The sequence below is a fragment of the Salvelinus sp. IW2-2015 genome, linkage group LG20 (genome assembly GCF_002910315.2).
Source record: "Salvelinus sp. IW2-2015 linkage group LG20, ASM291031v2, whole genome shotgun sequence".
In the NCBI taxonomy this organism is placed as follows: domain Eukaryota; kingdom Metazoa; phylum Chordata; class Actinopteri; order Salmoniformes; family Salmonidae; genus Salvelinus; species Salvelinus sp. IW2-2015.
Genome location: NC_036860.1, coordinates 14,640,776 through 14,653,854, shown reverse-complemented (window position 1 = coordinate 14,653,854; position 13,079 = coordinate 14,640,776). Strand labels below are relative to the sequence as shown.

Here is a 13,079-nt window from a genome sequence, read left to right as displayed (position 1 = left end):
GGGCCGCGGGACAACTGCTGCTGCGGGGGCTTTTGGGGAGGGCGCCCTCCTCTCCCACTCTCTCTCCTGCTCAGAGGGGCTGTACCGCTCTGCCCTCCTGGCCTGGCTCTTCACCCCTCCCTCTCTCTCCTTCTCTCTTTCCACTTCAGTGGGGGAGTACCTCTCGCCTCCGCCTTGGGGGGCTCCTCTTCTGGGAGGAGAGGGTGGAGGGCTGGAGCTCTCTACCTCAGTGGGGCTGTACCTCTCCTGTCCCTTCCCTCGCTCCTTCTCTCTGTCTGTGGGGGGGTAGCGCTCTGCAGCAGAGGGGAGTTGGGAGACAGGTGCTTTTTGGGGAGCAGGGGGCGGGTTTTCCCTTTCAGAGAGCATGGACCTGTCCCCTCCTGTTCTCTCACGTTCCTTCTCTCTCCCGGTAGCTCTCTGTCCGTCACTCTCTGAAGCGCTCTCTCTGCCCCCATTGGCCAGATACTTCTGGAAGGCAGCACCTACAGCGGGAGGGGAGATGAGAGCGGGGGGGGCTTTTTTCACTGGGCCGCTCTTCACCACTGTTCCCTTTTTCTTCTCTCCCTCGGAGGACGAGGAAGAAGAGGATGATGATGATGATGAGTCGGAGGATGAGGAAGAGCTGTCGCTGTCACTCCCACTGCTACTGCTGCTCTCCTTCGCTTTTGGTTTCTCCTTCTCTCTTTCCTTTGCCCTCTCCAATTCCTTCTCTCGCTCCTTATCCGGCAGGCTTCGGTCTCTGTTCTCCCGCCTGTTGTCCTCCTCCGCGTATCTTTTTTTCTCCCTCTCTCTGTCCCTCCTCTCCCCCTCACCCTGTCGCTCCGCGCGGAGGTCTTCAGACAAACAGGTAGACGGATGTTGTTGGGTAGAAGACAGTCTGCCGGACCTCTCGCGCTCTCTCCCTCCATCTCGGTTTCGCTCCCTCTCTTTTTCCCTTTCGCTCTCCCGCTTCCTCTGCTCCTCTTGTTTCTCCCTCTCTTTGCTTAATTCCCTCTCCCTCTCTTTCCCCCTCTCCTCCGGTTTCCTCTCTTTCCCCCTCTCCTCCGGTTTCCTCTCTTTCCCCCTCTCCTCCGGTTTCCTCTCTTTCCCCCTCTCCTCCGGTTTCCCCTCTTTCCCCCTCTCCTCCGGTTTCCCCTCTTTCCCCCTCCTTCCCTCGTGCTCCCTTTCTTTCTGTCGTCCGTTGATGAGAGGTGACTGAGGGACAGGGGATGTGGAGTCGCGGGATGAGTTTCTACCTCTCCCGCCATCACTTTTCCGACTAGGGGGAGATCCTTCTTTCTCACTCCCTCTCCCCCTCTCTCTGTCAGCTGGGGCTTGGGGGGGGACATTTTTTTCCTTTCCTCGCTCCCCCTCTCCACTCCTTCCTCTCCTTGCTCCCTCTCTTTCTGGAGATGGAGACAAGGAAGAGTCTCGTCTTTGTGGTTTGTCCTTCTTTCCGCTCCTCTGTTTCCTGGTGTCCAGTTGTTTCGGGGGTGGAGAGGGGGATGAAGAAGAGTCGTGTCTGCTCCTCTGCAGCATTGTTCTCTCCTTTCCTCTATCCTTCTCTCGATCCCTCTCTCCACTTCTGGAGCGCCTGGCTTTCTCTCGTTCCAGTCGAGGAGGAGAGGGGGAAGAGGAGTCGTGTCTTGTTCTGGTAGGCTTCACTTTCTCACGCTCCTTCTCTCTTTCTTTCTCTTTGTCCTTCAGTCGCTCCTTCTCCCGTTCCTTGTCTGCCCTCGGTCGGCGTTCAGGGGAGCTGGGATACCTGGGAGATCTCTGAGAGGGAGAGGAGGAGAGGGAAAATGAGGTAAGGAGAGAGAGGTGAGCAGAAAATGGAGAATGAGCGAGTGTTGGAGGCCATTGATTATGCACAATTGGCACAAAACAGGTTTTTAAAATGGGGGAGCTGATCACCAGACCAATCACAGGTGGTCTTACCGCTCTGCCTCCCGAACGCTGTGGACTCCCGTCCTCGCGACCACGCTCCCTCCTGTCTGGAGATGGCCCCTTTCTCCCCTCCTCTGCTCTCTTGACAGGCTGGTTCTTCTGCCTCTCTCTCAGCGGGGCAGGGGATTGGCTGATCAAATGAAGATATGGCATGAGAGATGGAATAACAGCATGGGGTGCAACTCAAAACTGCCTTGACTTTTAAGTTACTGAATTGAATAACTAGAATTTATGCGAGTAGGATTGCAAATTTTCGCTAACTTCGACAGGGATTTGTGGAAAACCTGGGAATTTAGAGTAAGTTACAACCCAAAATTGTTCTGGTGACCCGGAAGTACCTGTGAGCAGAGCTGGAGGACCCACTTCTATGGCGCCGTGTCTTACTCTGGGGCAGAGTCTCATTTTCACTTCTCTTGCGTTTTTTCTTAGACGCCTGCTTCTCGTCTGAGGAGCTGAGATGGGGAACAAACAAAGTATTTTAGTACACACACACACTATGAACCACGTTCTGTAGGACCCACGTTCTGTGTAGGACCCACCTATCTTTGTCATCCTTTTCTTCCGACCCGTCCCTAGAACAGAAAACACAAAGTCTTTGTTCATTAAGCTGAAAAAGGTAAAGGCTCGCACACATCACACCGAACGTGAATCTAGCGTTTGTCTGTCGATCGTTCAGCACGCTTTGTTTTCAGGGAACACCCGCTGTACGTGATTCCCACATGTACAACTACTGTGATTATTATTATTTGACCATGCGGGTCATTTATGAACATTTGAACATCTTGGCCATGTTCTGTTATAATCTCCACCCGGCACAGCCAGAAGAGGACTCCACCCCTCATAGCCTGGTTCTAGGGAGTTTTTCCTAGCCACCGTGCTTCTACACCTGCATTGCTTGCAGTTTGGGGTTTTAGTCTGGGTTTCTGTACAGCACTTTGAGATATCAGCTGATGTACGAAGGTCTATATAAAATAAATTTGATTTGATTTTGTAAAACCGGTACGCACCCAGCTCGCAAATTACGATCAGAGGTGCTAYGTACTCTGGGCCAGCAAATTGTATTGGTGTGTCTGAGCCCTAAGGAGTCCTCGCTAGCACAGGTGATCATCAAGCAGTAAGCATGCACATCTCTAACACAAGAGGTTCTGATCCACTACAATTGAGATGTTCTGAAATAACTAGCAATGTTATGACACTACGCTGAACATGAAGTCCATTCACTGACTGCAAAATGAAAAACGACTGGAAACCTTTTCTTTTTCTTCTTTTTAGTTTTTTTCACCCGTCTAGGAGAGGGGGAAGGGCTCTCTGAACTGAAGAGAAGAGAGTAAAGTGATGTCAATCAAACAAGCTATGCATTATTTTTACGCATGCACACGAAATAGGACTTTCTCCCTCTTCTCTCACCTGTCTCTGTTCTTGTTTTTCTTCCTTTTCTTCTTGCGGCTCTGTTTTCGGGCTGGGGAGTCCGAGTCCTCTGACTCTTCTACCAGCCTGAGAGAGACGGCGAGGAAGAGAGAAAAATAAAGAGATGGTAAGTAACAGAGGGGATAAACAAAGGAAAATCAGAGTTACACGAGAAAGGCTAGCTAGCTAGGAGACCCCCCCCCCCCTGACTTACGCATATTTCTGCTGCTGTTGCTTCTCCCTCTCCAGCTTCTCCTGCTCCCTCTTCTCCTTCTCTCGCTCCTTGCGCTCCGGATGGAAGGAGGAGCCATCTACATAGTCCGTGGCGATGCCGAACGCCGCCTTCAGCCGGTCGTTCTTCTGCTGATTGGCTGCAGCCAGGGCGTGAGTCTCTGTCGCCCTGAGAGAGAGAGGGGGTATTTTTCAATAGGTCCTATTATTTTCACGCTAGGTTACTCCCCAAAGAGTGGAACAGTGGTGTTTCACCACCTTGTTCAATGGCCAGCAACTGTAGGAAGAGCCACGTCATTAAGCAACAGAACAGTGTACTGCCGCGACGTGGTCAGTCTTTGTGGCTGGGACTGCAAGTTTGTGTCCCGGATTTCAGTTAGCTGCTAGCCATGTGGAGCAGGCAAACAACACTGGTGGGCTAGCACAGCTGATTTCATCCCAGGCTGGGCACAAACGCTTCAGGTGTGAGATGATTCCCACACAATCACAAGATGAAGATAAGGTGAAAGTGGAAAATGGACAAGGATTAGTCTGCCCTAAATGCACCACCATCAAGCAGCTTAGGGAAGAGATCCTCCGGCTGTTAGCTCGGCTGCGAGATAAGAAAAACCTGCTTTCTATGTACACCGACCTTGCTGTAACCCAGGCAACCCAAATCTCAGTTTTAAATGCCTGCTATAGCTAAGCTGTTGAGTCGGGCAGCGTTGATCTGTCCAAATCCAACGGACAGATGTGAAGCTCAACTCCGCGGCCCATGGGAGACTGGACACAGGCGTAGGAGATCGGGGATGCAGTTAGGCCACCCGTCTATCCGAGAAGATCCGATCCAACTATCAAACAGCTTTGCCCCGCTTGAGATGGACCTAGCAGCCCCGGGAATCCGCACGGAGCATGGGTGTATACCAACAGCTGCCCAGCGGCAACCTCCCCTACAGCCATCACAGTTCAGCAGGTCGTTTCCCCATCGGATTCCATCACAACTACAATCATTGTGGGCAGCTCGATGGTGAGAGATGATGGCCTGCCTACGGTCTGTGGACCGACTAAGGTCCACTGTCACCCAGGAGCCTGTGTCCATGACATCAACTCTCTTCTGCCCACGGTTCTGGTCAACTACTCCAATAGATACCATCGTCACTCACGTAGGTTTAAACAACCTTCGTGTTAGGCGATCTGAGGGAGAACTAGAGAAAAAAAAAACTATAAGACCCTTGCTAGCAGAGGGAAGATAATTATCATCTCTGGCCCTCTCCCGTGCTATCGAAGGGGTTCGGAACGTTTCAGCCGACTCTTTGCCCAAAACGGGTACCTGAAGAAACTTTGCAACGACAGGAATGTCTTTCTGTGGGCGCAACCAGCACTTTTAAAGAGATGGGATTCCCCCTAATCGCAGGGGTTCCAATTTCCAGCAACATCAAATGTTTTAGAGACTGACAGACTGGGTCTGGTAGGYCTCCAGTTCTCCCTGTCAGAATAAGCAGAAGAGGAAACCATAACTCCTACAACAATGGCACTTTGGTTATTGCAAGTAACCTAATTTTATGTTCCTTTAACTCTGTATGAACTCACTAGAAAGCAAACTCATCTACCATTCTGATAGGTTGGAGACTGTCAGAAAACGTGGCTATAACATTAATAAATTGGTTGTTATTCCATTGGTTACCTCTAGGCAGATGCCCCAGCTGAAGAGTGGCCCACACATTGAATACYGCACTCTTAAATGCAATCACTAGTAAAACCTCTCTCGTGAATGACCTCATTACTGGGCGCAGTAAGTTGATTGCATGTTTCTCACTGACACATGGCTGTCTTCAGACTGTAGAGCCTCTCCCCTAAGACTACAGCTTTTCGCACTCTATCATTAAAGGGAAAAAGGGTGGGGACAGCATCTATTTTTATTTATGCTCTCAGCTGTAAGGACATTTCATTTGGTGACTTTGGGTCTTTCAAGCAGCATGCTATAGTGTTTCAATTTCAGCCACCGGTGTTGGCCATAACCCCGTATAGGCCACCAAAGCACTGCTTTACCGATTACACCAAGGGTGAGGCCAACCCACCTCTCCAATCTGTCCTTGGATTTAAGTGGTGCATTTGAGACTGTTGACCGAGACTGGACAGATTGGAGGTTGTTTGGCCTCTCCGGTCCAGTTCTAAATTGGTTTAGGACCTATTTAACCGGTCGAGTCACCCTTGGTGAACATAACTCAGAAAATACTTATCACGGTGCAGGGTTCCACAAGGTTCAATTTTGGGTCTGGTACTGTTCAGTTTACACAGTTGAAGTCAGAAGTTTATATACACTTAGGTTGGAGTCATTAAAACCCACTTTCCAACTACTCCACAAATTTCTTGTTCACAAACTATAGTTTTGGCAGGTCGGTTAGGACATCTACTTTGTGCATGACAAGTCATTTTTCCAACAATTGTTTCCCGACAGATTATTTAACTTATAATTCACTGTGTCACAATTCCAGTGGGTCAGAAGTTTACATACACTAAGTTGACTGTGCCTTTAAACAGCTTGGAAAATTCCAGAAAAATATGTCATGGCTTTAGAAGCTTCTGATAGGCTAATTGACAATTTGAGTCAATTGGAGGTGTACCTGTGGATGTATTTCAAGGCCTACCTTCAATACCAGTGCCTCTGCTTGACATCATGGGGAAATCAGCCAAGACCTCAGAAAAAAAGTTGACCTCCACAAGTCTGGTTCATCCTTGGGAGCAATTTCCAAACGCCTGAAGGTACCACGTTCATCTGTACAAACAATAGTACGCAAGTATAAACACCATGGGACCACAGAGCCGTCATACAGCTCAGGAAGGAGACACGTTCTGTCTCCTAGAGATGAATGTACTTTGTTGCAAAGTGCATATCAATCCCAGAACAACAGCAAAGGACCGTGTGAAGATGCTGGAGGAAACAGATACAAAAGTATCTATATCCACAGTAAAACGAGTCCTATATCGACATAACCTGCACACGGGGACAAAGATCGTACTTTTTGGAGAAATGTCCTCTGGTCTGATGAAACAAAAATAGAACTGTTTGGCCATAATGACCATTGTTATGTTTGAAGGAAAAAGAGGGGCGCTTGCAAGCTGAAGAACACCATCCCAACCGTGAAGCATGGGGTGACGGCATCATGTTGTGGGGGTGCTTTGCTGCAGGAGGCACTGGTGCACTTCACAAAATAGATGGCATCATGAGGGAGGACAATTATGTGGATATATTGAGAAAACATCTCAAGACCTCAGTCAGGAAGTCAAAGCTTAGTCGCAAATGGGTCTTCCAAATGGACAATGACCCCAAGCATACTTCCAAAGTTGTGGCAAAATGGCTTAAGGACAACAAAGTCAAGGTATTGGAGTGGCCATCACAAAGCCCTGACCTCAATCCTATAGAAAATTTGTGGGCAGAACTGAAAAAGCGTGTGCGAGCAAGGAGGCCTACAAACCTGACTCAGTTACACCAGCTCTGTCAGGAGGAATGGGCCAAAATTCACCCAACTTATTGTGGGAAGCTTGTGGAAGGCTACCCAAAACATTTGACCCAAGTTAAACAATTTAAAGGCAATGCTACCAAATACTAATTGAGTGTATGTAAACTTCTGACCCACCGGGAATGTGATGAAAGAAATAAAAGCTGAAATAAATCATTCTTAAAATAAAGTGGTGATCCTAACTGACCCAAGACAGGGAATTTTTACTCGGATTAAATGTCAGGAATTGTGAAAAACTGAGTTTAAATGTATTTGGCCAAGGTGCATGTAAACTTCCAACTTCAACTGTATATTTTAACCCTTGGCAGCTTTATCAGAAAGCATAGCATTGATTTTCACTGCTAAGCAGACTATACACAATTTTACATTTCTGTCACAAGAGGATTTTAGCTCCAAGACAAGACCGAGGTACTTATTTCTGGAGCCAAAGCAGAGTAAAGAGTATCTGGCCGCACATTTTAATTCACAGGCAATAAAGACAAAACACCAGGTAAAAAACCTAGGTGTTATATTAGATTGTGAACTAAATTTCGAATCACACATTAGGAATGTGACCAAAATAGTATTTTAACACCTGAGGAACATTGCCACAGTGCAGCCATTTCTCTCTCAGGCGGATACAGAGACTCATCATCCACGCTTTTATTACAAGCAGGATTGACAACTGTAATGCTCTCCTGTCTGGTCTACCCAAGGATGCCATTGGTCAACTGCAAAACATACAGAATGCTGCTGCATGGGTACTGACCAAGACCAGACAGAACACTTTACACCGGTTTTAAGGTCTCTGCACTGGCTGCCTGTGAGTTTTAAAATACATTAAGAATATTCTATTTGTTTTTGTATCAATCCACAACTGTGCACCCAAATACCTTAAAAGCATGTCTAACATGTATGTACCCAGTAGGTCCCCTGGCACTTGCCGGTTAACTATACCAAAGACTAGGACCAAGAGGCATGGCCAGGCAGCCTATAGTTACTATGCCCCCAGCCTGAGAACCTGAGGGGGGCTGAAACTTTTGACATTTTTAAGAGATCTTTAAAAAAATAAAAACCTTTTTAGCTTTACTTTTCCATAGGGTGCTTTTTAGTCATTCAGTGTTTTAAATGTATTGTTCTTTTTTTATCCTCTTTTTTGTTGAGTAAATATTTCAGTTTTTATTTTCTTTGATTTTTCCATGTCTGAAATGTGCTGCATAAATAAATAATTTGAGTTGATTTAAAGTTTGTGCAGCCATGCTGGTCTGTAGTAGTTTGTGGTGGTCTGCAGTAGAAATGTCACTGCTCCGTAGTGATGGCTAGACCAGTGGTGGTTTCACTAGTTTCATTACTCTACAGTGATCTGTGGTGGAGTGTACTTACGATGTTCTCTCGGTGGGGGCCGAAGGTGGCTCCTGCTTCTCCTGCAGCATCATGCGGAAGCTGTTCACCTTCTCTTCAATCTCCTCAGCGGAGTACCTGTCATCAACACAAACACAGACAGATCAGCAGATAAGATAAGACTCAGCAGCTAACTCTCTCCTTCTGCACCCCATATCGATTCCTCTCAGAGAGGAATGGGAGGGACTGAAATATTTGGCGAGAAAGGGTGAAGACCCTTTAGGAATGGGGGGGGACTGAAATATTTGGAGAGAAAGGGTCACCCTTTCTCTCCAAATATTTCAGTCCCTCCCATTCCTCTGAGGGGAATCAATTAAAATGGTCCGACTGCGTGGAGTTTGCACTGGGTGAAAAGTGATTGCATTCGTTTTGAAACTGGGCTGCTTCCCTGGCGTGAACCAGGGCCCCCACTCTGGCAGACATCGCTTCCCCCCCAAAAAGTGATGTTGGTTAAGCATGTGGAGTAAGAAGTAGGATTCTGTGTTCACATATGAAAATGATTGCTTCACCTGCCTTCCCAATGGAAACTAGCTTGAAAATGTGAACATATACATTTGATAAAAAACAGATGTATGTTTCTAAACAACACGCTGCATTGTTGACAATATGACAGAGTGGTGCAGATTACCGTTCAATTTGACCAGGGCACGCCTTCCTCAACGGCTTCATCCGGTCACGTGACGGGCCATAGCCCAGTGCAACCCGGGCCAGCTTAATTAAATCCCCTCTCTCATTCTTACCCCCCCCCCCCCCCCCCCTGCTCCTCTCTACCTACCTGCCCACCCCTCCCTCCCTCACCTATCCACCCCTCTCTCTTACCCCTGCTCTTCCATCATGTCCTGCAGCTCTGCACACTTGACCTCCAGTTGCCTCTTTCTCTGGTGTTCCAGGATCTCGGCGTTGGGCTGGCGGTTCAGCTGGCTCTCCAGCCTCTCACGGTCCTTCTCGTCCCGCTCGCCGCCGCGCTCGTCCCGTGGACGCTTTGCCCGCACGCTCGACAGGTTGCGCTGCACATAGCCGTTGGTGCCGCTGCCTCGTGGCGTGGTCAGGCCAATGCCGTTGTACATGGCTCCTCTGTGGAGAGACAGACAGGACAAAGGTCAGATAAGTTAGAGTATTAAAATGATGAGGACTGGAATGGTAAAGGGTAGGCCTATTTGTCAGTCCCGAACAGACAGTCTACAAACAGGTCACAAAGTCAACCACATTAGGCTGGCAGACCAGTCAATTCAGGAAGTACAGTTGTAAAACAAATGTTGGTCATAGTATCATTAGCCATCCACTCTGCACTATGGAGTTAGGCATGCCAATAAAGACTAAATGGGAGTGGATTGGGTAGGTACAATGCACAAATAGTTAATTAAAACAATCCTCCCCTATAAACCATATTGATGATATAGAAGAGATTCCAAACTAGGCCACACTGTAATAAACACCAAACACATAGTTGACAAGTTCGGGGTCAATAATGTTTTAATTCAGGAAGTATGATAAACATTTGGTATTTGAAATTCTGTTTACTTCCTGAATACAACAGTTAGCTTAGTAYAGCATAATATAGTCACCGATAGCTAGCCAACGTTAAGTTTAAAAAAAACACTGACCTGTTTTTGAACCCACCAATATCTAGGTAACCAACTAACGTTGACTAACTACTGCTGTACCATACCACAACACTTTGCAACGGGAAAGAGACAAACAAGCCTAGTTAGCTAACGTTAGTAGTATGAGATTTGTCAGAAACTGAGATAGCTAGCTAGCTAACTTATTTAGCTAACGTTACGCACTAAACTAGTAGTAGAAARAAATGGCCGGCTACAAGGAATCGTGCCTAGCTAGTTAGCGAAATAACTAACGTTGGCGAACTAGCGCGGCAATACGTCGAAATCAGTTGTTAACGTTACCTGACTAGCTAGTTAATGCAATTATAACAACAACGTTTTGACAAACACACACTATTTGTGAGCGTCATCTCCACCAGTAACCACAAGGATCGAACCGAGGCTTGGAACGAGCCCCCTGCCTTACAGGCCAAACTTTGGCCCAAATAGGCCTTCTATCTAGGCTAGCTASCAACTAACGTAGCTAACTACCGTGCGCTATACACTTGTGAAATGCATCAAAATAATATAGGTATCTAACGTTATTTGTACAGCAGTCAGGTCATTATATATTTTTTGTCGGCTATAGTAGCTAGATATCGAAATAGTTTAACCCCGCATGGTAGCTAGCAACTACCGTGGCTAACGTAACGTTTCACAATTAGCAAGTCAATTTAACATGCTACCCATCTAGCTAACGTTACCTCTGAGTTCCCCGCGAACGGAGACGATGAATGGAAGCAAATACACTGGCAAAAAAAACTAAATAAAACGACAATCGAAACAAAAGCAAATCTACTTCAAGTACTTCTTCGTAAAACAAACACCTAATGCCTGCGGAAATCGTCACTGGTTGAACATCGGGGGAAAACCACGCGTGATGATGATGGCGACCCCAGACTCCGCATCTAAACTACATTTCCCATCTTCTTCTTCTATGAGGTTTAACGGCGGTGGGCATTCAATTTGTTGCATTACCGCCCTACATTTCCCATGTTTCCCATGAACACTTTCCTTCTTCCGCTTCAAAGTTTTCTGGCCGACAACACACCTATTGGTGTATAAACTTTTCACCTTGTTGATTTGATACCACAAGGAACAACAACCCTTCGTATGAGTTTATCTGCTGTATGAGTAGCCTAATGTGAAGACATATGCCATGAATGACAGCCCCCTTGTATCTTCAGGTTATCTAGTTCATTTAAAGGCACGATCTGTAATTAATGCATTCCTGCCATCTTGTATACAATAAGGTAAATGATGGGGCTGGGGAAATTACACCTATACTGTCAAATTCATAAGTGGACAACTATTTGCATATTACTGACACCCATGAATCAAATCAAAGTTTATTTGTCACGTGCGCCGAATACAACAGGTGTAGTAGACCTTACAGTGAAATGCTTACTTACAGGCTCTAAACAATAGTGCGGAGAAAAAAAAGTATGTGTGTGTAGGTAAGTAAKGAAATAAAACAACAGTAAAAAGACATTTGAAAATAAGAGTAGCAAGGCTATATACAGACACCGGTTAGTCAGGCTTATTGAGGTAGTATGTAGATGTGGGTATGGTTAAAGTGACTATGCATATATGATGAACAGAGAGTAGCAGTAGCGTAAAAAGAGGTGTTGGCGGGTGGTGGGACACAATGCAGATAGCCCGGTTAGCCAATGTGTGGGAGCACTGGTTGGTCGYGCCAATTGAGGTAGTATGTACATGAATGTATAGTTAAAGTGACTATGCATATAAGATAAACAGAGAGTAGCAGCAGTGTAAAAGAGGGCTTGGGGGGGAGCACACAATGCAAATAGTCCGGGTAACCATTTGGTTACCTGTTCAGGAGTCTTATGGCTTGGGGGTAAAAACTATTGAGAAGCCTTTTTGTCCTAGACTCTGCACTCCGGTACCGCTTGCCGTGCGGTAGTAGAGAGAACAGTCTATGACTGGGGTGGCTGGGGTCTTTGACAATTTTTAGGGCCTTCCTCTGACACCGCCTGGTGTAGAGGTCCTGGATGGCAGGCACCTTTGCCCCAGTGATGTACTGGGCCGTACGACCTACCCTCTGAAGTGCCTTGCGGTCGGAGGCCGAGCAATTGCCGTACCAGGCAGTGATGCAACCGGTCAGGATGCTCTCGATGTTGCAGCTGTAGAACCTTTTGAGGATCTCAGGACCCATGCCAAATCTTTTTAGTTTCCTGAGGGGGAATAGGCTGTGTCGTGCCCTCTTCACGACTGTATTGGTGTGTTTGGACCATTCTAGTTTGTTGTTGATGTGGACACCGAGGAATTTGAAGCTCTCAACCTGCTCCARTACCGCCCCGTCGATGAGAATGGGGACGTGCTCGGTGCTCCTTTTCCTGTAGTCCACAGTCATCTCCTTAGTCTTGGTTACGTTGAGGGATAGGTTGTTATTCTGGCACCACCCGGCCAGGTCTCTGACCTCCTCCCTATAGGCTGTCTCGTCGTTGTCGGTGATCAGGCCTACCACTGTTGTGTCGTCAGCAAACTTAATGATGGTGTTGGAGTTGTGCCTGGCCATGCAGTCGTGGGTGAACAGGGAGTACAGGAGAGATTGAGATTGCATCATCTGTGGATCTGTTTTGGCGGTATGCACATTGGAGTGGGTCTAGGGTTTCTGGGATAATGGTGTTGATGTGAGCCATGACCAGCCTTTCAAAGCACTTCATGGCTACAGACATGAGTGCTACGGGTCGGAAATCATTTATGCAGGTTACGTTAGTGTTCTTGGGCACAGGGACTATGGTGGTCTGCTTAAAACATGTTGGTATTACAGACTCAGACAGGGAGAGGTTGAAAATGTCAGTGAAGACACTTGCCAGTTGGTCAGTGCATGCTCYCAGTACACGTCCTGGTAATCTATCTGACCCTGCGGCCTTGTGAATGTCCTACAAATTGTCAGACTCCAGCCACTCTAGTCATAGACTGTTCTCTCTGCTACTGCATGGCAAGTGGTACCCACTATAGATGCCAAATTGTTGCCATACCAAGTGGTGATGCAGCCAGTCAAGATCCT

General features: G+C 47.1%; 1 protein-coding gene across 3 annotated transcripts in view; it reads right to left on the bottom strand.

Moving 5' to 3' along the window:
• LOC111981709 (serine/arginine repetitive matrix protein 2) overlaps positions 1–10,962 on the bottom strand; it is a 13,974-nt gene extending 3,012 nt beyond the window's left edge. The window contains exons 1-10 of one of the 3 annotated variants that reach the window (XM_070449808.1): positions 10,750–10,962; positions 9,264–9,518; positions 8,427–8,522; positions 3,548–3,733; positions 3,334–3,420; positions 3,177–3,239; positions 2,466–2,498; positions 2,265–2,378; positions 1,918–2,056; positions 5–1,755 (exon numbers count right to left, since the gene is read on the bottom strand). In XM_070449808.1, the coding sequence (XP_070305909.1) occupies positions 5–1,755; positions 1,918–2,056; positions 2,265–2,378; positions 2,466–2,498; positions 3,177–3,239; positions 3,334–3,420; positions 3,548–3,733; positions 8,427–8,522; positions 9,264–9,511 (2,717 nt within the window). In that variant the 5' untranslated portion in view covers positions 9,512–9,518; positions 10,750–10,962. The remainder of the gene's footprint in view (positions 1–4; positions 1,756–1,917; positions 2,057–2,264; positions 2,379–2,465; positions 2,499–3,176; positions 3,240–3,333; positions 3,421–3,547; positions 3,734–8,426; positions 8,523–9,263; positions 9,519–10,749) is intronic. The other 2 variants (XM_070449809.1, XM_070449810.1) reach the window with 2 other exon arrangements.
• Positions 10,963–13,079: the final 2,117 nt, after the last annotated feature.